The 24,595-nt window shown below is 50.7% G+C and overlaps 8 protein-coding genes across 8 annotated transcripts; 3 read left to right on the top strand and 5 right to left on the bottom strand.

The window, feature by feature from the left end:
• Positions 1–711: 711 nt before the first annotated feature.
• On the bottom strand, positions 712–2,025 carry INS49_007147 (uncharacterized protein; the record flags this gene model as incomplete). The annotated part of the gene is made up of 3 exons (XM_043167912.1): positions 712–1,400; positions 1,469–1,811; positions 1,915–2,025. The coding sequence occupies 3 exons, from the start codon at positions 2,023–2,025 to the stop codon at positions 712–714; spliced, it is 1,143 nt and encodes a 380-aa protein (XP_043029056.1).
• Positions 2,026–3,901: 1,876 nt separating this feature from the next.
• Positions 3,902–5,154, top strand: INS49_007146 (uncharacterized protein; the record flags this gene model as incomplete). Its single annotated transcript, XM_043167911.1, has 2 exons — positions 3,902–3,960; positions 4,047–5,154. The coding sequence occupies 2 exons, from the start codon at positions 3,902–3,904 to the stop codon at positions 5,152–5,154; spliced, it is 1,167 nt and encodes a 388-aa protein (XP_043029055.1).
• Positions 5,155–6,491: 1,337 nt separating this feature from the next.
• On the bottom strand, positions 6,492–7,619 carry INS49_007145 (uncharacterized protein; the record flags this gene model as incomplete). Its single annotated transcript, XM_043167910.1, has 1 exon — positions 6,492–7,619. The coding sequence occupies one exon, from the start codon at positions 7,617–7,619 to the stop codon at positions 6,492–6,494; it is 1,128 nt and encodes a 375-aa protein (XP_043029054.1).
• Positions 7,620–9,612: 1,993 nt separating this feature from the next.
• Positions 9,613–11,056, top strand: INS49_007144 (uncharacterized protein; the record flags this gene model as incomplete). Its single annotated transcript, XM_043167909.1, has 4 exons — positions 9,613–9,788; positions 9,873–10,136; positions 10,351–10,930; positions 11,009–11,056. The coding sequence occupies 4 exons, from the start codon at positions 9,613–9,615 to the stop codon at positions 11,054–11,056; spliced, it is 1,068 nt and encodes a 355-aa protein (XP_043029053.1).
• A 94-nt stretch (positions 11,057–11,150) lies between these two features.
• Positions 11,151–13,760, bottom strand: INS49_007143 (uncharacterized protein; the record flags this gene model as incomplete). Its single annotated transcript, XM_043167908.1, has 1 exon — positions 11,151–13,760. One exon carries the CDS (start codon positions 13,758–13,760, stop codon positions 11,151–11,153), a length of 2,610 nt encoding a protein of 869 aa, XP_043029052.1.
• Positions 13,761–14,190: 430 nt separating this feature from the next.
• On the bottom strand, positions 14,191–16,050 carry INS49_007142 (uncharacterized protein; the record flags this gene model as incomplete). The annotated part of the gene is made up of 1 exon (XM_043167907.1): positions 14,191–16,050. One exon carries the CDS (start codon positions 16,048–16,050, stop codon positions 14,191–14,193), a length of 1,860 nt encoding a protein of 619 aa, XP_043029051.1.
• A 489-nt stretch (positions 16,051–16,539) lies between these two features.
• Positions 16,540–17,715, top strand: INS49_007141 (uncharacterized protein; the record flags this gene model as incomplete). The annotated part of the gene is made up of 3 exons (XM_043167906.1): positions 16,540–16,662; positions 16,720–16,851; positions 16,924–17,715. 3 exons carry the CDS (start codon positions 16,540–16,542, stop codon positions 17,713–17,715), a joined length of 1,047 nt encoding a protein of 348 aa, XP_043029050.1.
• A 433-nt stretch (positions 17,716–18,148) lies between these two features.
• INS49_007140 (uncharacterized protein) lies at positions 18,149–20,171 on the bottom strand (the record flags this gene model as incomplete). Its single annotated transcript, XM_043167905.1, has 4 exons — positions 18,149–19,090; positions 19,216–19,442; positions 19,606–20,091; positions 20,135–20,171. 4 exons carry the CDS (start codon positions 20,169–20,171, stop codon positions 18,149–18,151), a joined length of 1,692 nt encoding a protein of 563 aa, XP_043029049.1.
• Between the last annotated feature and the right edge of the window lie 4,424 nt (positions 20,172–24,595).

The following is a 24,595-nucleotide window of genomic DNA, read 5'->3' as shown; positions in this document are numbered from 1 at the left end:
CCGCACTGGACCTAGAAACGAAGTCCAGCGCGATAAAAGAAGGGAGAAGGTGATCAAAGAAACGTTGCTCAAGGAGGCCGGGAACGGAAGAAAATCCATAGAGAATATGGGAAGACCCTCAGCAAGCCGCCGTAGCGGAGCCTCCAGTTGTTAGATAATCTCTGGTTCACATGACGGTGTACCAGAAATCCTACTGATAAAGAGGGAAAGAAGAGAAAAGTTTCAAAAAGTGAGCGCCGCGCTGAATGAAGTTTTATGCTGGCCGATAGTGGGGCCAGGCCGAACTAGGTTAGGCGCAGCTTCGTTATCTGCTATCGGTGGGGACCCACCCAGCATCCAGCGTCTGGCGGGCAAAGAGAGGGACATAGATCCAAGCCCACATGGCCGTGGGCTGATGTACAATTTCCTGCTACGAATTGAACTGAACCGTAGTGTGAAGACATCCGTTGTCCCACTGCAGTGATCATTCGTAATGCAGCTTTCATGAGACAGAATCATCGCCCCAATGGAATTTGATTCACCTCGCATCGACCGACAGCACACCAACATGCAATGCTCACTCTCACGCAGCAGTGATGGTATTCACTGTATTCACTGCATCCGTTTGATACTCATGCCACTCCAACAACTCCTTGCTTCAAATGTCTCGTCTATTTCTTGAGCCCAAACTCTTATGTACCAAAACGGCCATCTCACTTCTACCCAAACTCCTCAGATCTTGGAACCACCACCAACAAAACCATCTATCACAGCCGTAATCAGGCGATTCGCAATGGCCGTCTGGGGCGGCAACCGCAGCCCACCCTCCTTGTACCCCGGCGGCGCCGGCTCCCCGAGCCCAGACACCCCGGACTGCAGCGCCTCCCTGACCTCCTCGGTCGAGAACCAACGCGCATCGACAAGCTCCGGGTCGTGGCCGAGGTTGATCTTCTCGCCGTCGCCGGGCGCCGCCTGCGCGATGGCGCCGATCATGAGCGAGGCCGGGAACGGCCACGGCTGCGAGCTGTGGATGACGACGCGGCTGAGGCGCACGCCGCTCTCCTCCCAGACCTCGCGGCGCACCGCCTCCTCGATCGACTCCCCCGGCTCCAGGAACCCGGCCAGCGTGCTGAACCAGTGCGGCGGGAATCGCTTGTTGCGGCCCAGCAGCAGTTTTGTGCCGTCGGCGCTGACCACGGCGACGATGATGGTCGGGTCCGTCCGCGGGAAGCAGATGTTGGACACGCCGTGCCGCGAGGGGCAGTCGGCCCGCTCCGTCAGCTTGCCGCCCGCCAGGTCCGTCGGCGGGCAGGTGCGCTTCGTGCCCGCGTTTATCGAGAGGGTCTTGCAGCCGCAGGACGCGCAGAAGGGGATGCGCGTGTTCCAGTCCAGGAGGGACCGCGCGTTGGCGTATACGGCAGCTGGGGAGTATTAGTGTCAGCGAACGCACTCTGGGTTCAAGTTGTGGGTGGTGTGAGGTCGTGCTTACCTTCACTGGCTCCCAGCCCCATATGCCGTTGGTTCTGATAGAACGAGTATCCCTTTGCCTTGACCGCATCGATGACCTTGTTGGCTCCCCCCGCGGCAGAGCCCTTGGGCGTGATGTCGACGGCAAAGTACGGCCTGCCCTTGTACTCCTTGTACTCAAACCCGGGGTCCCCCTCCGATGCCGGGAGCTTGTGCGCCTCGTCGAGGCCGAGCAGCAGGATGAGCGGCTTGAACTCGTCCGAGTTGAAGTCCTTGATCATCTGCTCCTCGCTCTTCTCGAAGGGATCGGTGCCCGTGAAGGGCGTCACCTCCGGGTATCCGACATAGGCGAGGCGGCGCCGGGTCTCGTCGACGAGGGGCGCGAGCTCGTTTAGCAGGAGGAAGCGGGCCCGAGGGGTGGGAGAAGGCCGAGCGCAGGAAGGCGTGGTCGGACCGCAAGAAGCCGACGCGGTTCAGGGGGCTGCCGGCGAAGTAGTTTGACAGCTCGCGCCCGAATTTCCTGGACAGCATCGAGTCTTCAGCCTCCAGGATCGGAAGATCGGGGATGGGCGCTCCCATGATTCTCTCTCCTCGCTCTCTCGAGTCGCGTCTGTTTGCTTTGAGGGGGTTTGGGGAGGCAGGGTTGTTGTGGGATCGGCCGTTCGCTCGTCTGTGGAAAATGAGGCTTGGGACTACCTGCGAGCCAGAATAATCACCTCGCGCCGAAGGGGTAACAGGTAGGGAAAGTTGGACACCGCCGTCGGGCCCATCGTCATGGACGGGATCTCGGGATGGTGGGGTCCTGGAGGGGCGATCACCGAAGCTGATTAATGCGATTTTTTTTGAGAATCTCCGAGGTTCTGGGGCAGACTGCCGAGTCGGCACCGGTCAGATCCGGATCTATCACCGACATGAGGAATCTCATCAATGTACGGTACCACATTTGCTGCAGGACTGGTAATGGCCCACACCATCCACATCGCTACTTGGCATCCTTATTCTTAATTTGTTGTTTGGGTTCTACCCTCTTACATATTATCCTTGCAGCTTACTCTTCAAGTTGGTAAACCTCAGGATATTTGGGCCGTACTGATGTAGTACCAGCCAATCCTCCCAATGATATGACACACATCTGTGTCATCGAATACTATACCACATCGGATGCCATGCGTATGTGGCCAGGCGTCGGGAGGGCTTAGATGGGCTGTGTTGCAACAGGCTGTAGCACGACAGCAGAGGCAGACATCAACCTCAGGCTAAACATATTTCAGGTGACATTATTTGGCTTCGAGGAACTCACCGCATGGCTGAGATGCGACCATTTGGGTCCAGATAATCCAAGTCCATAGAAATCAAGAGTACAGCTGCCGGCGTTTGGATGCCGAGCCGCTTCAAGATGGCTCACTAGAAGGGGCCGTTGCAAGGAAGTATTGCGATAGACCTGGACCCAAGCATTCGATGAAATTAGGGCTCAACAGTGTGCTGCCATCTGGAGTCCTCACTCGTAAATTGGAAGAGTGCTGGCTGCAGACAATTTCAACATCAGCCCATGATCCATCCCCGGCAGTGCCCACACGGTGTCTGCGTGGTAGGAGTGGACGCAGGGCAGTCTCCAGATGAGGTGGCCCACGGGACAAATATGACGGAGCCATGACACTTCCAATCGAACCGCGAACGAACCAGACCCACACTTGTTCCTCAGAAGGTAGAAGCATTGTCTCTTCTGCTGAGCGTCCCACATCTGCAACTGCAACGGTTAGTGGAGCTGCGTACCCCCCCCCCCCCGCCCCACTCAGATGAGAAGAATGGCGTCTGGTCTCTTCCTCCTTCAGGCCTCGATTGCATACATTGATGTATGTCTTGCTTGTTGACAAGGATAGGTATACAGACACCAGATACAGTAAGTAGGCTACAGTACAGTATCTGCATATCTAGTGTACATGACCCGCACATCTCAACAGCAGGGCATCGGATCTAAACTTGATCTCCTCCCGTGCCTGGTCCCAACTCCCATGTTCGGGACTGGGACCTGCAGCTGAAGGGCCCGCCCTACCCCGCATTACCCCGGATTCTGGGCCGGGCTTGGTGTAGCCTGGACCCAAGGGGGCAAAGAGGTTGCAGTGGCGTGGGTCCTTCCCTCCCCAATCTCCCAATTCCAATGCCTGCGCCGCGCTCGGAGCTTCCGCACGCTGTGCGTCACTCACATGGAAAATCCTGCTGCAAGCCTTTTTTTGCGCTCTCGTCTTTCTCTCCCTCTTTCTCACCCGCTCTTGCTCCTCCTTATCTGAGCCGCCTTTTCTTTTCTTTTTTCTTAATCCTGATCACGCTTCTCTACTAGTTCTGGGAGGGTTGCTGCTTCGTCCCTGGCCTGATCTGTGTGTGTACCTATCTCCGAGTATATTTCCTAGCTGCTTTTCTTTCCGCATTGGGCTGGGCAAATCGCATTCCGCACTCAATGGCGCCACCAACGCAACCACTCAACCTTGACGTGGAAGCAATCTCAGGAATTGCCGGGTAAACACAACCCCCCTTGCTACCTCGCCTTGCTTCTTCAAAACCCAAAAGACACACTCATGGCTGATTGCGACCCCTCTCTGCAGATCTATCTCCATTGCATGCTGGGTCGTTGTCTTCAGTCCCCAGATCATCGAGAACTTCCGCCGCAGCGCAGCCGACGGCCTGTCCCTCCAGTTCGTCATCGTCTGGCTCGCCGGCGATGTCTTCAACATCCTCGGCGCCGTCCTGCAGGGCGTCCTGCCCACCATGGTCATCCTGGCCATATACTACACCATCGCCGACATAGTCCTCCTCGGGCAGTGCTTCTACTACCGGGGCTTCACCTGGAAGGACGAGGTTGTCCCGCCCGCGCCCAAGAAGAAGAACAACGGCCGCGCGAATGGTGGTGGCAATGGCAATGGCAGTGGCAATGGCAACCACAACAACGGCCGCGAGCCCGACGAGCGCACGAGCCTGCTGGACCAGCGCGAGCGCCGCGGCTCGGACTGGTCCGAACGCCTGATCCACGTGAACCCCATCGTGCCCATCAACGAGCCCTCCGCGACGCCTCCCCCGCCCGCCTCGACCCTGCAGGCGGTGGCCTGGAACACGGTCGCGGTCATAATGGTGATCGGCGCCGGCGTGGCGGGGTGGGCGCTGAGCCGCGGCTACGGGTCTGACAAGCAGAAGCACGACGGCGGCGAAGAGCCTGCGGGCGGCGACGACGCGATCCACTTCGACCTGTGGGGCCAGATCTTCGGGTACCTGTGCGCGGTGCTGTACCTGGGGTCGCGCCTGCCGCAGCTGCTGCTCAACTGGCGGCGCAAGTCGACCGAGGGCCTGAGCATGCTCTTCTTCCTGTTCGCCTGCCTGGGCAACCTGACCTACGCGCTGTCCATCTTCGCCTTCGACCCAAAGTGCTATGGTGAGGACACCGGGTGCGAGCCGGGCGAGGCGGGCAGGGTCTACGGGCGGTACATACTCGTCAACCTGTCCTGGCTCGCCGGCAGCGTGGGCACGCTGCTGCTGGACATGGGCGTGTTCGTGCAGTTCTTCCTGTACGACAAGGCCAGGGACGGTGACGAGGAGGACGATGTGGACGGGAGTGCCATTGAGGACGATGGTGATGATGACGACCAGAGGAGCATCGATGGGGACAGGTGGGACCAGAGGCCGATCCTCGAGAGGAATCAGTCCGAGTGGTCTGCTTAGGATGCGCCTGCTGGCTATCCTGCTTCCCGCCCTCGGCTCATCCGGTTCAAGGACGGAAGACAACCTTTTGTTTTGATTCAGTTTTGGTCTGCTTGCGGCGTTTTGGCTTTGGAAACAGGGAAAGAGACAAGAGGGAAAGGGGGTTGGAAAAACAAGAAACGATCGGAGTCACGGCGTTCTCATTGCTTGGTCATCAAAAGGGAAGTCAAGGACAATCATCGTCATCGGCATCATCAGCATCGTGTTCGGACATGGGAAGAAAAGCTTCGAAAGAGGAAAAGACGGAAAAAAGAATGGGGAAGCTGTCACTTGAGCATCCCGGGACCACGATCCGCGGTCTAGTGATCTACAAAACCTGGCATATCTCGACTCCATCCCGCCGACAAATCCCTGTCCCACCTGGACAGCGGCGCCCTCCGCCACGCTGGAGCTGCGTCCGTCCCCCTGGATTGTTGAACCCTAGGTAGTGTTGTTGAGTTATCAGGCGCAACTTGCCGCTACTATGCTATCCAAGACCGGTTGGGGACATGGTTTCACGAAGACCCGTTGGAGCGGCTGCTGCGATCCTGCCGGCGCGGGGGGAAAGACTACCTATTTCCGGTCAAGGGTCGAGGATAGTTGTTGTTCAGTCCCACGGGCTATTCATACTGCCCGACGTATGTCCTACAGGTCCAGTCCAGAAGTGGTTACAGTATAGGGCTAGATAGACACATCTCTGCAAATCCCTTGGCTGGGATCAAGATGGGAGTCTCAGATCTCCGAGCCGAATAGAGTTCCTCGATCCAAACCGTTACAAATACGTGTTCCAAAGACAATCTGCCTAGCATTTCTCACAAATGGCCGGCTCGCACCGGGACAAACAAACAGCGGAGGTGGGGGAAGACTGTTTGTCGTGCCAGTCGGATTGCTCTTCTTATCTGCTTGTGTCTATGTCTCAAGCTCCTACACCTCTTCAAAAGTCAAAGCCAAAACAAACAAGAAACTGGGAGAAAGAATGGTCTATGAGCGACCGATGCAAGCCGCATGCGTTCCGAGCCACCACTACAGCGAGGGAATCGTTTCTCTGGGTATCGATCACCACCAACCCTCGCTGCAATCCTCATTCCTCTCTCCTTGATCAGGTGTCGAGTCTCTCCTCTCACACCTAATAGCGTGTCAGGAGGTAGAAGTTTGAAACAACAAGAATCACACAACCACAACACTCCAGCCTCCTGTCAATTTCCACCTTCTTGGAACCATCCCGTAGTCGTATGTATGTAAATTACACTGAGACAATCAAAAACATCCCCCCCCGGGGGAGGGGGGTAGGCGGGTGAGCATCATCATCATCGTCACCTTCAGCACCACCCGACTCGACGCCCGAGGAAGCAGATTCCGGACGCTAGCGCCGTGACGCCGGTGAAGACGATGAGGCTGCCGTAGCCGCTGCCGTACGCCAGGGCCGCCTCGCCCTTCCACGGCATCGAGTAGTACATGGCTTGGCTAAGCGGGCCCGAGATGACGTTGCCGAAGCCGCGGCCCGCGGCGAGCATCACGAACACCATGATTGGGTCGACGTGCTCGGCGTAGGAGCCGGTGTACTCGGACAGGGGCGACTCGGCGGGCCCGAGACCGTCAGCACTACCACCGTTGCCGCTGCCGGCTCCAGCCACGACATCTGGGGTGCTGCTGCTCGACATATCCTTGCCGGCCACCTCGCGCATGACTCCGGTCCAGGTGGTGGAGAAAGAACCCGCTGATAGGCCGTAGCTGACGCAGAAGACATAGACCATGGGCATGTTGAAGGCGCACCCCCAAAGGAGGAAAGTGCCGAGTGTGGCGCCGACGGTGGTGACCAAGACGCAGGTGGTGACGTGGAAGCGGTCGATAAGCCATCCAACGCCAATGCAACCAACGACAGAGGAGATGTTGAAGAGGAGGATGCACAGGGCGGTAGCGAAGTGGGCGGCGCCGAGTACGCTGGCCGAGTAGATAGGGATGTAGATACCTGGGATGTAGAAGCCGACCGCCTCGATCGTGTTGGACAGCTGGTACATGATGAAGCGGCGCGAGAGGCAGAAGCGGAAGTTGAAGGCCTTGAGTCGCCGCACCGGCAGCGGCGGAACCCGCGGCTTGATATACCATGCCAGCGGGGCCGTGATGGCGAACAGCACCACCGCCCAGATAATCATGGTCGTCTTGTAGCCGTAAATCTCAAGCAGCTTCTCGAGGATCAGCGGCAGCACCACGCCGGCTAGCCCCGTCCCGGACCACATGATGCCGTAAGCAAGGCCCTTCCTCTTGACGAACCACTCGTCGATATACATGATGCAGGGCATATATGCGATGGCTCCGCCGATACCGTAGAAGACCCCCTGGGTGATGATGAGCTCCGTGACGTTCCTGGCGTAGGCGCTCACGAAAAGAGCCGCGCACACGATGAACAGTCCGATCAGGGGAGAATACCTCGCCCACAGCGGGAACATGCGGTTGAGGACGAGTGCTGGCAGCCCACAGAGGTACATCAGACCGGAACAACACGTCCCTTTAGTCTAGCTGTCAGTCTCCGATAGAGCTGTGTAGACGGACCCATGCCACATACCTATGTTGGCTATGGCTGTTGAGCCCGCGAAAGGGGCTGTCCTGGCATAGTAGCCCGAGAAAATGCCAAAACAAAACGGATAGCCTGTGGGTCAACGAGAGACAAGACTGCGTCAGCTAAGCTCTCTTGCGGAAGCTCTTCGAGTACGAAGGGATCCTGACAGAGACATCTTGTCTGATGTCATCCGAGAAAAGGGGGAGAAGGGGTGGGGGAAGAAAAATGGGAATGGAAGTGTACTTGCCCCATATCAATGCCTCGAGGATGAAGCACGCCAGGAGGAATAGGTAGGCATGCTTCCCCTGGTCAACAGGGGGAAGACACTCGAGCTCGAGGCGGTGGTGAAGCTGGACCAGGCTGAACTCGTCGGCATCGCCCTCTCGTGTTGACGCGGCGTCCTCAAGCTCAGACACCCTTGGGCTCGTGGAGACCAGAGAGAGCGTGGGCCTGGGCCTGGGCTGCAATTCAACTTTTTCCGAGTTCAGCTTCATGGTGTCTTCGTTGGAGCATGGAGGAAGAAGGGTAGGTTGAGTGCCGCGTGCTGGTACACAAGCAGACAAGTGACGACTTGATATATAGACGGAGCACAGGTCTCTGCCTCTGTCTCGTTGGCGAGGAAGGGAGCGTGGTCTGGGAAAGACACGCAGGTGGCGACGACGATCGGAGGAATGGCGTCAAGACGTTGAAAAGAGGACACAACACATCAGGGGGGTACCCACCGATACCCACGATCGTAGGTTCAACGGCAGACAGACCAACACAACAGCAGCGGCGGCAGCGGCAGCGGCAGCAGCAGCAGAAGCAACACCAGACACACACTGCCCGGGACGGTTTGGTGCGGACGGGACAGGCAAGTCATTACGTCCCTCCGCCAAGTGTCGACATCATGACGCCTGGCTGGTCACAGTCACAACTGGTAGCCCAGACCAGTTCTCAGGTGCGCTGTACGCCGGTACGCTGTACGGGAGCACCCGCGGCTGCGCAGACAGAAAAGAGACGTCGACGATCCGGATGTCCAATCCATTCCATTCCAGGGCCCCAATTTCCCAGCCATTGGACACATGGCTGCTCTCCCCGGTGAGGTCAGCGCCGCCCTGTATCCCCAGGGATCAGCGCCATCGCGGCCGTCGAGTGCCGTGTCTGCGTGTACTGTATGATATACTCGCTCGCACGATGACAGCAGACCTTCCTCGCCCTCCCATCGGAGCATGTGGGCCGTCTAGCATCGTGGACGGGGAGGAGGGAGGGAGCAAAGTTGAATAACCCCCCAGTGTGCCATCTCGCCAACGGGCTGTCATCATCGAGTACAGATCTTTGACGGTGAAGCATGACAGGCGCATCTCCTTGGGCGCGGGCACCGAGGAGTCGCACTGGCGAAGCACCCGGCCACGGTCATGTTCCCCAATGGCATACGTCGACCGAGACGATGGTATCGCCTGGATGGTGCTGCTGTTGCCGGCGCACATGCAAGCGATAGTGGACAAGCGGGCAGAGGACAGAGGACGAAGGGCACGTCACCCATGGCCGGCAGAAAGAGCTTGCGAGGCGCATTCCAGAGCGAGGCTGTCGTTGTTTGTGGCCGATCATTTCCCGACCTGTCTCGAAACGTCGTTGATTTGGTCGCTGACGAGGTTGGGAAGGTGAGACCCCGTGGACCCTTGGGGAAGGAATAAATCCGATTAGACCCGTGCTGCGTAGTGTAGTTGGTCGTGACAGTGAGCACCAAACGGGCGGGCGAGCTGGCGAGATGCCTGCCAGGCCGCGGCGACCAGGGATGCCTTGTGCGCTCGGGGAAGGAGGGAAGATGGAGGAAAGGTGGAGTTGTTGGAGCTTGTGGAGGTGGTTCCTTCCCGTGGGGGTTCGCAGGGGGTGTCTCAGAGATGCCGAGGCAGTCCACAGCTAGCCGCGGGGACGATGGCTTCAACCACATGAGCTCCATCCAGTCGTCCATATTCGTCCTGCCTGTCAGACTGTTTTACATCCAAAAAAGATCCTCGCACATCCCTGATTCATACCTGTGTCTCAACCTTTTTGATCCCACGATCCGCTTACTCTAGTGTAGGTAACACAGCTATCGCCTCGCATTGGCTTGTTGCTTGCTCTCTCTTCCTGACTAACACCGTTGTCTATTTTGTACCAGTACCAGTACCAACACCAAAAGACCAGTATCTGTGCCTGTGCCTGTGCCTGTGCCCGTACCCATCACCGCCATCGACATGGCAGACTCCGTCATATCCGTCGAGTACAAGGGCCGCATTGCCACCATCACGATAAGCAATGAGAGGAAGCTCAACGCCCTAAACCAGCAGCAGTACTACGAGATAGCAAAGGCGCTACGTGAGATCGCGACCCACGATGAGGTGTACATCACCGTCTTGCTCGCCAAGGGGCGCTTCTTCTCTGCGTATGCTTGTCTCACCAGCTCCTCTCTCCTTCATTCCGCCATCCGGGAGGCCACCAGGCCCGCCCCCTTTCGCCGGCCCGGCTCGCCCTCGCCCTCTCGTCCTCTCATCTCATTCTCCCAGCCCACCTGACCGGAAGGTCTTTTCTCATTCCCCCAGAAAAAAAAAAACAAGACATACCAATCTGACATCATCTGCCCGCCCGGGCCCCCCCAGCGGCGCCGACGTCTCGATATCCAGGCAGGCGCCCGAGACAGAGACCGACGTCCGCCAGTACTGGATGCGCTCCTTCCTCGCCTTCAACCTCAACATCACGCAGGCCTTCTACACGCACCCAAAGGTCCTCGTCGTGGGGCTCAACGGGCCCGTCGTGGGGCTCTCGGCCGCCATCGTCGCCCACGCCGACTTCATCTACTGCGCGCCCCACACCTTCCTGCTGACCCCCTTCAGCTCCCTCGGCCTCGTCGCCGAGGGCGGCGCCTCGCGCGCCCTCGTGCAGAGGCTCGGCCCGGCCAGGTCCAACGAGGCCCTCATCATGAGCAAGCGCATCACCGCCGAGCAGCTCGAGCGCGCCGGCTTCGTCAACGCCGTGTTCCAGACGGCGCCGAACGAGGACGCAAAGTTCCGCGAGCTGGTCCTGAACGAGGTCGAGGAGCGCCTCGGGCCACACCTCAACGGGGACAGCTTGCTCGGGATCAAGAAGCTCATCCGGCGGCCCGAGAGGGACGTCATGGACGTGCAGAACGCGAGGGAGGTGTTTGATGGCCTGGACAGGTTTGTGGCTGGGATACCACAGGTAAGTTGGCCCGCCCTCAACTTGAACTCTCTATCCAGGCAAAGTCACTGGTTGCTAACAGTCCTTGCTCTCATCCAGGAAGAGTTCAGGAAGATCGCCTCAGGCGAGAAGAGGCATAAGTTGTAATGTGGTTGATTTTGTGCTGTGTCACCGAGCAAATGGTAATTAGAGGGGCCGAAAAGATAGGCTTTGAATTAAAAACGCATCTGGGTATATACAATCAGCTCAGCAGACCAAACAGCAAGCTGGTCCTCTTCCAGTACTCCTGCGATGACTTGTTCAGGCGCTGCTGTGAAGATGTGCCCTCGAGGTCCGTCTTCTTCCAGACGGACTCCTCTAGCTCCTTGAGCCCATCCGGGGTCTGCGCCGTGCTTATGGAGAGCCTCAATACGGCGGCATCAAAGAGCCACTGCACCAACAAGTCCCGCCGTAGCTTCTCGGCAACCGCTGCTTCTGCAGTCGCCTCTGCCTCCTTGTCTGTATTTGACTCATCCACTGCCTCTGCCTTGCTCGTTTCGGCGTCCTCAACTGCCTCTGGCTTCTCATCCGTCACCGACTCTTGAGCCGCCTCTTCGCCACCTTGCTTGTCAACTCTGCTTCCCTCAGCAGACTCCGTAGGCGTCCCATCCCCAGATTTATCCTCCGTGTTCTCAGCCGTGTCCTCTTTGGTCCCATTCTCAGCCTTGTCACCACCGGCCTCGACCGCAGGCTTTTCATCCTCAGGCTTAACCTCGCCTTCCGCAAGGTGCGCCTCCAAAGTCGCCGCCCACCGCCCAGAGAGTTCCTTGCTCACATGCCTCCGCAGAACCGCGACAGCGCTAGGGCTCCACAGGTCTGTGCCAGCATCGCCCATCGCCACGGTCAGATCGCGCAACAACCTGAAGACGCCGGGCGACGGCGAGGTCGGCAGCTCCGGTTCGCCCTCCCACAAGCTCCGCCCAACGACTTTCCTCCTCGTCAGGGCGCCGCTCGCGAAGCTCTCCACCGGCGCCGCCGCGACGGTGGCAGCCGTGACCTCCTGGAGAGACGGGACCATGCCCAAGCCGAAGCCCTTGACGGACTCGAGCTTTGGCAGCCTCGCTCGTATGTCCCTGAGTATCCGGAGGAGGTACATGGCGATCTTGCCACTGTTCTCGCCCTCCTTGTTCGCGTCCCACAGCTTAGATAAGTGCTCGTCCAGCTCCTGGAATGACTTCTCCAGCGCGCTGTGCAGCCTCTCCTGCAACTTAGCCGGGTCGTCCCTGCTGAGGGCCTGCTGTCTCTCGTCGATGGTCTCCTCATCCTCGACCTCGTCAACATCGTTGTCCCACCTCTGCCTCTTGAGCTGCTCGACCACCCCCTCGACGTCGTCGATGACCTGCGCCCACGACTTGTACCCCGTGACGGCCCTGGCGACGGCGTCGTTGCGCCCGTACAGCCGGTTGACGACGTCGAGGGCAAAGGGGCCCGCGCCGTGGTGCAGGTCCATGTCGAGCGAGCCCGTGTCCCACAGGCTGGGCTGCGCGTCCGTGACGCCCGCGCGCCAGACGTCCAGCGTCGCCGCGACCTCGGACCCGACGAGGCGCAGCTTGTGCACCTTGCCGTCCAGCACGCCGGCCACGTGCGCGTTGATGGTATGCCGCAGCCGGCCGAGCATCACGGACGGGTCCGACCCCCGCGCCTTGCCGCCGTCGCGGATCCACAGCTGCAGCACCTCGGTCCGCAGCTCCGTGATGGCCTTGAACTCGGTCGTGCGCTCCAGCGTCTTCTCCAGGCCTTGGAGTAGCACTTCGCTGCCCTTGGCGGTCCACTTGGTCAGCATGTCTACGGCTTGCTTGCCGTCGAGGTCGTCGTGCCGGATCGATGGCTTGTAGTCGGAGATCTCGTCGCCGCACCACCGTTCGTAGATATCTAGCCTCAGGCTTTCGAGCCCGCGCAGAGAGGCGTCGGACAGGAGGGGCTCCTTCTTCAGGGATGACAGGGCCTCGGTGAGCTTGTTGGGAACAAGGTACTGCACGTCGAGAATTGTCTTGGTGTAGAGCTCGAGTCCCTTCACAACATCCATGGAACTCCGGTGCTCTTCGACGTCGAAGACCGACGCCATCGCACTGCCACGGACATCCAAGAAGTGACGGATGACATCCCGAGTACCGGTTCCAGTTGCCAGGCTGTGTGCGCAGAGGGCCTTGAGCAGAAGGTCCCTGCTGGTATTCTCACCGACCGTCTCCAGGACTCTATCAATGCTCCGCAAAAGCCGCTTCCTCAACTTGTCCAGGCTCTTTGTAGACGCCCCCAGCGCAGCCTTGATCTCAACACAAGGCTTATTTTCCTCAAAGCTCTTCACCAGTAAGCCCCCCAGAACAAGGACCTTCGTCGCAGTGACAAGCCTATCCCCATCCTGCTGCCCAGCCCGCCCCTGCAGCAAGCCCCCAAGAACCAAGACGCACTCAGCGAGTATCTTAACCCTCGCAGCATCGCCAGAGCTCCGCCTGCCAAACCTATCCTCGCAGACCCCGTCCCGCTCGGCGGCAAAGCGCCCCAGGCCGGCGACCTTTCCGCCGACGACGGCCCGCCCGCAGCGCGCGCCCATGCGGCCCAGCACGCCCTGCGCCTCGTCGACGTCGGCGCGCATGCGCACGATGGCGTCGGCGGTGCCCAGGAGCTCGCGGTAGCTGCCGCCGACCTGGGTGCGCAGGCGCGCCTGCTTGTCGTCGATGGCGACGTGGATGTGCTTGTGCAGGCTGCGGATCTGCGGCAGCGTGTAGGAGGGGCTGCCGCCGGCGGCGGAGAAGATCTGCGACGAGGACGTCAGGGCCGAGAGGTCCGGGTCGGGGAGGTTGGACGACGCCATTGTCGCGGTGGGTTTGTGGTGGGTGGGCGGCCGGTCGGTGGGAGAGTCGATTCGATGGGCGGATCAAGGGGCAGCTGAGCTGCGATAGGTAGAGACCGTGGTTTACTTGGTGGGTTATGGAGTTATCATGGCTTTGTGGATCGATCTTCGTTCAATTGATCGTCAAATGGCCTTGAAGGTCGTCTTCTCGCGCGTCGGTTGAGTTGGTTGTAAAGGGCAGAGATGCTTGTAAGATTCGGCGTAGAGCCCAGTTGCTGTCATTTTGGCCAGGGTCGCTGGAGAACAATCTGCCGATTCGGCACCGCTCAGCTCAGCCTTGGACAGCTCGAGTCCCATCTCAAGTTCACTGAATTTTCTACCATGGTCGAAGTTGAAACCATACATTTATTTGTAGTGTTCAATAATTCAGTAATGCCAAGTTTGCCATCCACTACAGCTTGACACTCTTGATCAGGCCCGTCTTGATACCCGTCGTCTCTCCCTGGTATCCGCCCTTGCCCTCTCCTCCTTGGTACGTGGCCTTCATGCTCTTGAGCTTCTTCTGCCTGTCCTCGTACTTCTTCCTCTTCTTGACTCTCGAGTTGCGCACCTCCTTCTTCCTCTTGGGTGCCAGGCCCTTGTTCTTCTCTATCTGATAGTTGATCTTTCTCTTTCCGTCGGGCCCGACCGTCTCCACTTCCACCACCCGATCCCTAACGCTGGCCGCTGCGAGTGCCTCCTTGCGCGCAGCCTTATCGTCCTTCTTGGACTTGGTCCGGTGCGCTATCATGTCGTAGTAGTCGTCCTCTTCGCCTCGCACCTGTTTGGCCACGGCTTCGTCTCCACTGCTGTCATCACCGCCCAGCTCTGTGCCGTTCTTGGAGTCCTTCTTGCCTCTCCTCTCGGCCTCCGCATTGAGTCGGGCTGTGCGGTCCTTGAGACGCTCGCGGTAGGGGAGATCTGCGTCACCACCAGCATCGCGACCTGCGTCAGCGCGGCGGCTGGCCTTTTGCACGATCTGCGAGGTGTAGAAGCGCAGACTCTTCTTCTTGGCAGCCTTGTCAGCAGCAGTTCGTGCGTCCAGGGCCTCCTCTTCGCCAAAGTCGGAGTGGTCGTCTTCTTGTGTTTGTGTGACAGTCTTGACCTTCTTCGCCTTCTTGGGCTTGGTGAGGAGGGTAGAAAGATCGGCAAGAGACTCCTCGACCTCCTTGGCCTTGGCAAGTCTCTCCTTCTCTGCCTTCTTCTTCTTCTTTTTGCGGTCGGCTTCGGCCTTCAGGGCCAGCTTGGATTTCTTGATAGGTCTGATGTCGTCTTCACCCATCGAGATATCCTCCTCGGCCGAAATTATATCTGGCTCTTCGCTTGCGGACTTGGCCGCCTTGAGGTCTCGGATCTTCTGCCATGCCTCCCGGCAGCTCACCAGTGTTTCCATGACTTCGTGGTCTCGGAGCTCCGCTGGACTGAGCGAAACTGTTGGTGCACCTGCATCTCGCGCCGGGGACGTCAGAATAGCAAAATAGCTGGCGAGAGAGGCTACGTAGCAGCCTAGTATCCAGTGCTTTACCACCTCCAGCGACTGGGCAGGCTTTCCCTCGGCCTCCCGTTGTAATTGGGCGAGCTGTGGTTGAAGTTTCTCGAACTCTTCGACGAGTGGCACGAACTCGGGATACCTCGCTTGCAGGATTCGGTACCTCTCGTTCGTGTCCATGTCGTCCGTGACCTCGATGTCTTTCAGCTCCTCCGTGACTACGTCAGCGCCCTCTTCGGTCTCTTCGGCTGGCGCCGCCCATTCGTTCTCGTCGAAGATGAAGTCAGCCTCGTCCATTTCCGCCAATTTCTTCTTTTGCAGTCGCTTCGCTTCTTTCTCCTCTGCGAGGGCGTCCGCCTCGGTCTCGATGGCATCAGCATCGTAGTACTCCTTCTTGGAATCGCCCCACCAGCCATCGTCGCCCTCCTCGTCGCCCGACTGCTCCTCATCATCGCCCTTCTTCTTGTTCTTTTTAGTCTGCTTCTTGACGGCCTTTTGCAGTTCTTTGTATTCGGCTTCCACGTCGGATTCGGATTCGCTCTGGCCGTCGTCCAGGACCTCCTCGTCGGATGGCTCCAGGAACTCGTCTAATCGATCGTCTGTCCTCAAGCGCTTGGATCTTGGTTCATCCTCGAGCATGATCTTGTCTTTGTCGAGGAAGTACTGCTCCTGGTCATCGGCGATGTCTTCATATGTGCGGATGGCAAGGCGTGCCTCGGCGGGGTCGACATCTTTAGGTCCAGACGGCCCTGAGGCGCGTGAGACCTTCCTCTTCTTAGCCATATTGGTATCGTGAATGAAGAAGTGCAGGTCAGCGTCAGGATAGCTGTGCCTGACGAGACTGAGAAATTTTGGAGGCACTGAGGATCTGGAAGCGCTAAATTGAATGGGAACGGCTTGAGCGCATCCCCAGAATTTTTTTGGGGGAGTGCTGGTAGCGATTAGCGCTTATCGGCGCGATAAGACAGCTTCAGCCAGGCACAGCTGACAGGGATCTTCAGGGTTCCTGGCTTACTCCTACAACTACGTGAGGCTTACGAGAAGTCAACGGTGCCTCAGCCAGTGACTTGTCATAAGTCGAGCTTCCGAATCTGGTCGAATGATTGATCATATCACTGGAAGAGTCTTGAAAGCAGCCGGATCAACTCTGTTTTTTCCAGCTCAAAAATCAACAGCTTCCGTGACCAACGGCTCTTGAAGGTCTACTTCATTGGCCCGGCTCAGCTCAGCTCAGGCTCTCATCTCGGAATCCTGCTGCCTCGCGGCTGAGATATGAACTACATAACTTCTCTGGAAACCTCACACATCAGCATCGCAGCTGCTGGTGTGGTAATTGCGCTCCTCATTGTCAACATGGGACTCTTCGGAAAGAACCAGCTGCCTGTTGAGGGCAAAGTATGGCAATGATTCTCCCATCCATCTCACGTTGTACACGGCTGACGAGGGTGCCAGACTGTCCTCATCACGGGAGGCTCTGAAGGTATGGGCCTGAGCGTGGCACGCCAACTAGCAGCCAAAGGGGCAAACGTCATAATTATTGCACGCAGCCAGCAGAAGCTGGATGCTGCCCTGGCTGAGATCAAGGTCAGTGATGATCGTGCTCCTTGGGTGTGTACTCACAAGAAACTGACTGACACACTAATTTCCCTACACCAGACCGCCGCCAAATCTCAATCCCAACGCTTCCATGCTATCTCTGCGGATGTGTCTGAGCCAGGCTATGCTGTTGGCATCGTCTCCCAGGCTACGGCCTGGAACAATGGCCAGTCCCCGGACATCGTGTGGTGCGTCGCGGGCATGTCAACACCCATGCTCTTCCACGAGGAGGGCGCCATGACCGAAATGCGCCGCGAGATGGGCGTCAACTTCTGGGGCGCGAGCGACATGGCCCACGCCATCCTCAGGGAGTGGTGGTCCCCCAACCACAAGTACCCCAACGAGCCCAGGCACCTCATCTTCACGGCTTCAGTGCTGGCGCTGTACGCTCTTGTGGGCTACTCGCCTTACAACCCAACAAAGTGGGCGTTGAGGGGACTGGCCGACACCCTGACCCAGGAGGCAATGCTGTACCCAGACCAGCCTGTCAAGATCCACGTGGTGTTTCCGGGCACGATCCTGAGCCCCGGGTTCGAGAGGGAGCAGAGGTCGAAGCCTGACATCACGCTGGAGCTCGAGAAGGACGACCCGAAACTGACGCCGGACCAGGTCGCCGAGAGGGCGATCGCGGGTCTGGAGGCTGGAAAGCACTTCATCACCGTCGGCATACTGGGCGAGCTGTTGCGCTGGGGAGTCATGGGAGGGGCGCTGCGGAACAACTGGCTGGTCGACACGCTCATGGCCTGGTTCATGGCGCCTGTGTGGTTCATCGTGCACCTGGTGATGCACGGCCAGATCAAGGGCTTTGCGAAGAAGCATGGGCATCCGAGTACATATGCTAAGAAACTCTAGGTCTCTCACCTGTGGTTAGTGGCTGGGAATATGTCGGAACTTTTCAGTAACGATCACGATCTGTGGTATACATACTATGGCAAGGCCCGGCGAGAATGTACCATTTTCTTGGACGCATATCTGGTTGATCTTGAATCTGGAGGCCCGTACAAGCAAATCGCTGCTATAATTTCATTATGATCTGTGTAATCTCTCTTTGGAGGAAACGGGGCTGGAAAGAAAGCCTAATACATCCTTACTTTTTCCTGAAAGTGTGTCATTGGCTAGACGTCCACCATTGTTGTCTCCTCAGGAAAACCTTATCAAGGTACGGGGACATTCGATATTTGACTGAGGCGCACTGCACTAACCAGCAGGTTCGTCAGACCAAGCTCAAGGTCTCCTTGGCCCTCTATTCGCGGACTACACAGTAGCCGTTCATCCATTCTTGATCTCAGGCAGCCCTGATGATGTCCGCCGCCTTCTCGGCCACAGCGTACACCGAAGACAGGATATTGCCACGGGGGATCAGAGGGAATATACTGGCATCAACAACACGGAGGTTCTCCGTCCCATAGACAACCAGCTCAGGACTCACGACACCCCCCTTCTCCCGAGGCAGCATAGCCGCCGAACCACACGAGTGATGCGCGGTGGTAGCCGTACCAAGGACATACTTCTTCGCCCCCTCCAGGTCCCCAACCAGGAACGCATCAGGGTGGTTCCGCCGTCCACCAGCCTTGAAGAACGGCGCCAGCGCCGCCGACGGCCGCAGCTCCGTCTCGAGCGCGCGAACGTGCCGTGCGAGGATCTCGAGGTCGGCCGGGTGCGAGAGGTACCGCGGGTCGATGGCCGGCGGGGCGTCCGGGTCCGCGGACGAGATGTGCGTCGTCCCGCGCGAGAAGGGGTGCGACTGCGCGCAGCCCAGGCTCGCGAAGTTGCCGGGGAGCAGCTGCGTGCCCACGAAGCTCTTGCCGCCCTCGTGCAGGTTCGTCTGCGCCAGGAACATGAACCAGCCCGCCGAGCTGCCCTCCGGGCTCGAGAGGATCGAGCGGATGACGTCTTGCTGCTCTGCGTCCTGGGGCCGCTGCGGGGGTGGGAGGCTGTCCAGGAGCCCTGCTGCGTCGGGTGTGGGCATGTACGCGTGGGACTGCATGCCGCCGATGGTGAAGGGCCCGGATTTGTGCTCTGTGTAGAGCTTCTGCGCTTGGGCGAGGGCTTCGGGTTCCTGACGCATCAGTGGATCGCCGGTGATGACCTCGCCAACAACCTCGTAGCTCATGCCTGTCATCAGATGGTCTTGGAGGTTCTCTCCCACCCCTGGAAGGTCAATGACGACTGGGATGGCGTGTTTCTCCAGTAACCCCTTGCCGCCGATGCCCGAGAGCTCAAGAAGCTGCAGTACCTTGTCAGTGAGGCTGAAAAGTTTCTGGTACATCCGAGGTCTCATAGAAACTTGAAGCAGCATCGAGACGGCCGTAAATGCCCCAGACCAGGTGAGCAAATTCATGAAACACGCACCTTGGGAGTGTTGAAAGCACCGGCCGCAAGAATGACCTCCTTCTTAGGAGTGAAAGTCTCGACCTTGCCGTCAATGAGGGCCTGGACGCCCGTGGCCTTCACCGTGCCAGCACCTGTCTCCGTGAACAAGACCTTCTGGGTCTTGGCCCCAGTGATGATTTTCACATTCGGACGCTGGCGAGCAGGCACACCGTGCGCTGAGCCGGCATAGCTCCGCGTCTTGGTCTCTGGATCGACGGTGGCCAGGTTGCCGTCATGTGTTTTGGCCATTTTATGTCTCATATTTCCAGATATGCGCATTTGCCATTTGCAACACAAGCAGCCGATGTATATGGCATATAGGTCTCTGAAGACGGTCAAAAGTGGACCATGTTGTTCACACTTGCATACCTCCGTTTGTGGCTTTGTTCAATCCACGGAATGCATCGATCCACGCCTTACACAGTGGATTCTGTATGACACCAGGGAAGGACACCTGGATGGGACCCGATGTACCGCGATACTCCTCATTGATCCAATCAATACCAAGATGCTCGCGCGTGGCCTGATCCGCCGGGAGCACAAGATTGTACTCCTTCTTGTACCACGGCGCCAGGCCTGCCCAGTCCCACCCCGGATTGCCCAACTTGGCCCAGCCGTCGATCTCGGCCTGGGCCGGGGCAATGAATGCCTGTCCGTTGACAGCTGACGAGCCGCCGAGGGCCTTGCCCTGGGGCGCTCGTATGGACCGGCCGCCCAGCCCTGGCTGTGGCACGGTCTGGAATTGCCAGGTGGCGTCGGAACCTATAAGTGACGTCCAGAAGGCTGGGACGTTGACTCGTGGGTCAGCGGTGAGGTCATCGCCGGCCTCGGGAACTAGGACCTGAATGGAAGGGTCTTCGGACAATCGATTGGCGACAAGTAGGCCGGGATGTTCCACCTCCTATGATGATGTAGTCCGGAGAGGGAGAAGCCATGATGGCTCTTAGTTAAAGCAAGAGTGTCGACGTATAGAGAGTAGAGCTGGGGCAAGGGGTGACTGTTGGAATATTCTATATCTAGGCTATTATTAATACGGGATATCCTTTTCCCCATATATTTGCCACTGTATAAAGGATAATAACTATAAATAAGGGCCTTCCCTCCTATAAAATAAACGTTAGCTAACCTAATAAACTAAGCATTTAACGCTATTATTTCAAAGGTTATAAGCTTTAAAGCTAACCCAAAATAATAACGTTAACCCAATATAAAAAACATACATTATATAACACCCCTAATTACTACTACTTCTTAAACCTTTTAAATAAGATAAGCTCCACACTTAAAAACATACCTTTTAATTAATTACTTAATTAAGCTAATTAATAAGCCCTTAACTAATTAAATCGCCCCATTTAACATTACAAATCAACCTCATCTCCTAACCAAGAGCCCACACATAAAAACCACACCTCCTCTACCTAAACACTCAACCGTTTCTCCACCAATACTCAACCTACCTATACAATTTATATACTATTTAAAAGCCCTTCTTCTTCTCTTTATAACTATATTACTTTAATACCTATATCTCTATTCCTTAACTCATTAAACGTATCCGGAATTTACTATATCTTTCTCTTTATTATCTTAATTATCTTAATAAATACTTTACCTATTTACTTTAAAATAGCATTCCTTAATAAGTATAGTATTCCACTCCTTAATAAAATAGAAAATTATATATATTAAAGCGTTAAAATTTAAGCCTAGCTTAAGAAAGAAAACGCTATTAAGAATAATTTTAAGAATCTTTTTTAAGGCTTATCTTTAACTTAAAATAAAAAAGCCCTTATTAATATTAAACTTATATATAAATAAGGGCTTATTATATTTATAAAAGATATAAATAATGCTTAAAAAGTATAAAATATACTTAAATCCCATTATAAACCCTTTAAATTTATAAGCTAATATTTACTTTATAAAGAGTTCTTTAATACTAATCTTAATAATTTTAAGATTATAAAAGAATATATTAATAAGCTAAAGCTTTTTTTAAAAAATCTAAAGGTTAATAATATAATTCTTCCTAAATAAATTATAATTAATTAAATTCTTTATAGCTTAAATAATAAATATATTAGCTTTATTTAAAATATAACTTAAAGTTTTAAAAAAGATTTAAACGCTTATATAATTAAATCTTTCTTTTTTAGCTTATTAAATAAAAGCAAAGGTAAATCCTTTAAATTATTTATAAACGCTTTATATATAAAGAGTAAGAAAAATAAGAAAAAGATTATTATATACCTTAATTATAAAATAAAGGGCTATACTTAAGAGAATTGCTATTTCCTTTATTTAAATAAGGTACTTACTAGCTAGAAAATAAATAAATAAAGAAAAGAAAAGGAAAAAACTATTTTTTTAAGAAAGAATATAAGCTAAGAGAAATAAAAGAAAATATAAAAGCAACTTTTAGCTTTATTAGTTAGCATAAAGTTTCCCATAGCTTTAAAAGGCGCTTAAGAAGAATTTATAGCTTATATAGCTATAAATAATTTAATAAAAAATACTAAATATAATAAAAATTTATTAAATCTCTTATAACTTTCTTTTAATAACCTAATGGAAATTAAGGTAAATAACCCCTTATATACCTTATATATATATATAATAACCATAGTAATTAATAATAAATCTATAGGAAATTAATAATATATAAATTTTATAGAAATAGCTATAAATATTGCTATAAATATAATAAGTTTTTAAGATATTTATTTCTTTAATATTATATATATAATTAATAAAACTGTAAAATGGGGTAATGCAAGTATTATATTTATAAATAAAATAAGGGATTTAATAATTAAGTTTTTAAAAATAAATATTATAAAGAAATTTTTTAATATATATTATATACTTTCTTTAAGTTTAAATATACTTAGTTATAAGTATATAAATAATAAAATTAAACTAAAATTAAAAGAAAATATTATTAAACTATACTCTTAAAAAATAAATAAGCTAATAACTTAAGAATATTAAAAAGACGGCTTATACTTTATAAAAATTAATATAATAAAATAAATAAATAAGATTAAATATACCTTTTAAAAAATATATATAACTTAATAAAATTTAAATATAAATAATAAAAATAAAGAAGAAATATATAAATAGCATTATAAATTAAGCTATATAAATATTTAAGCTTTAGAAATATTTCTTTAAAAATATAAAATAAATATATTAATAAATAAACCTATTTAAGAATATATAAATAATTATAAAATATACTTAAAAGTTAAGCATATAATTAAAATAAATAAAACTAACTTAAATAACTAAATATATAATATACTTAAAAAAATATATAATAATATAAACGGCCCCTTAAAACCTATATATAATAAATATAAATATTATATATTATTCTTTAATAAAAAAACTTAATATTTAAAAGTTTCTTTGCTTAAAAATAAAGATAAAGCATTAAAAGCTTTTAATAATTATAAAAATAAGGCAAAAAATAAATATAATAAAAGAATAAAAGAATTCATTATTAATAATAAAGATAAATATATAAATAAAAGATTTAAAATCTTATTAAATAAATACTTTATAAATTACTATATAATATCCTTATATATAAAAGAATTAAATAAGTTAATAAAAAGACTAAATTTAATTATAATAAATAAAGTAAAAAGCTTTTTATATATAATAAATTTACTTATATATTTATAAGGAAAAGCAATAAAATATGCTATATATTTATATAATATTATACTTTATAAAAACCTAAGGTATAAGTACCCTTATAAAGTAATAAATAAAAAAAAGCCTTATATAAATAACTTAAAAATATAAGGATTTATTATATATTTTTAAAATAATAATTATAAAACTAAATTAAAACCTAAAAATAAAAAGGGCATATTATTAAATATAGTCCTAGAATTAAACATATATTAAGTATAGGATATAAATAATAAAAAGCCTACATTAATTTAAAATATCCAGATATTAAATAATGCAGTATGGATGGGTTACGGTGAATCTGCAGTGAATTCGCCGTGAATTCATGAATGCCTATGAATTCATAGTACTTTTATAGCGAATTTACTGTAAATATATAGTTTCATAATAAATTCACCGTATATATTTTTAAATAAAGAAATTCCCTGTAAATTTACCTTAAATTTATAGGGGATATTAAATTTTAAACCTTTATTTCCATTATTATAATAATTATAATTATATATTTTAGCTATATAATTATCTTATAAAAAGATTAAGTAAATTATAATTATTATTGCTATAATATTATAATATTTATAAATTAAGTTATAAAATTCTTAATAATTAATAAGTTAAGTAAATATTAATTTAAGCTTTTTTAAATTATTAAAAAAAAATAAGATTTATTATAAATTTATAATAAATATATTATAAATAAAATATAAACTTAATATATAATTTCTTTTTATATTTTTATTATTATTTTTTAACTTTTAATTAATAAAAAAGTATTAATAATTATTTTAATTATAAGTAATAATTTTTAAATAAATAAATATTTTTTTATTTATTATATTTAAAAAAATATAAAGTTTATTAAATATTATAATAATATTTATTATTTAATAAATTCTTTATAATTATTATATTATTATATATAATTTATTAAAGCTATAAAATCTTTAATTTAAAGTAATTAAAAACTAAATAATAATAAAAAGAAATATTTTAATTTTAAAGAATTAAGTATTAAGCTTAATTTTCTTAAAAATATTTTAAAATAATCTTTAAATTTAATATTTAATAAATATAAACTTAATTAATAATTATAATTATTATTATTAATTATATTAATTAATAAAATATAAAAGCTTAGCTATTTATTAAAAATTATTAAATAAAATTTATTTAAGTTAATTTTAATTAAAATATATTAAATTTTTATATAAGTTTTAATAAGTTATTATTTATTTAAATTATAAAGTATTAATTAAATATTATTTTTAATTATTAAGTTATATATATTATACTTTATTAATTTATAATATATAAAATTTATATTTTATAAATTAATATTTTTATTATATAATTAAGAAAATTTAAAAAAAAATTAAAATTATAAAGTTTATTAAAAATTTTAAAATTCTTTAAAATCTTTTAAAATTAAGTTTAATACTTAAGTTATATTTAAAACTTTAATTCTTATATTTAAATTTAAAATATTATAAAGAAACTTAAAGTATTAATATTATATATATTTATATAAAGCCTTTTTTAATTCTTTATAAAACTTTAAAATTTATAATTCTTAATTTAATTAAAAAATACCTTTATTTATATAAAGTATAAAACTTTTTAAAAAGAATAAAATTAAATTAATAAATAATTA

Source organism: Diaporthe citri, assembly GCF_014595645.1.
Source record: "Diaporthe citri strain NFHF-8-4 chromosome Unknown scaffold_2, whole genome shotgun sequence".
Taxonomy (NCBI): Eukaryota; Fungi; Ascomycota; class Sordariomycetes; order Diaporthales; family Diaporthaceae; genus Diaporthe; species Diaporthe citri.
The sequence above is the reverse complement of the archived record's forward strand: the minus strand, read 5'-3'. Positions and strand labels throughout refer to the sequence as shown.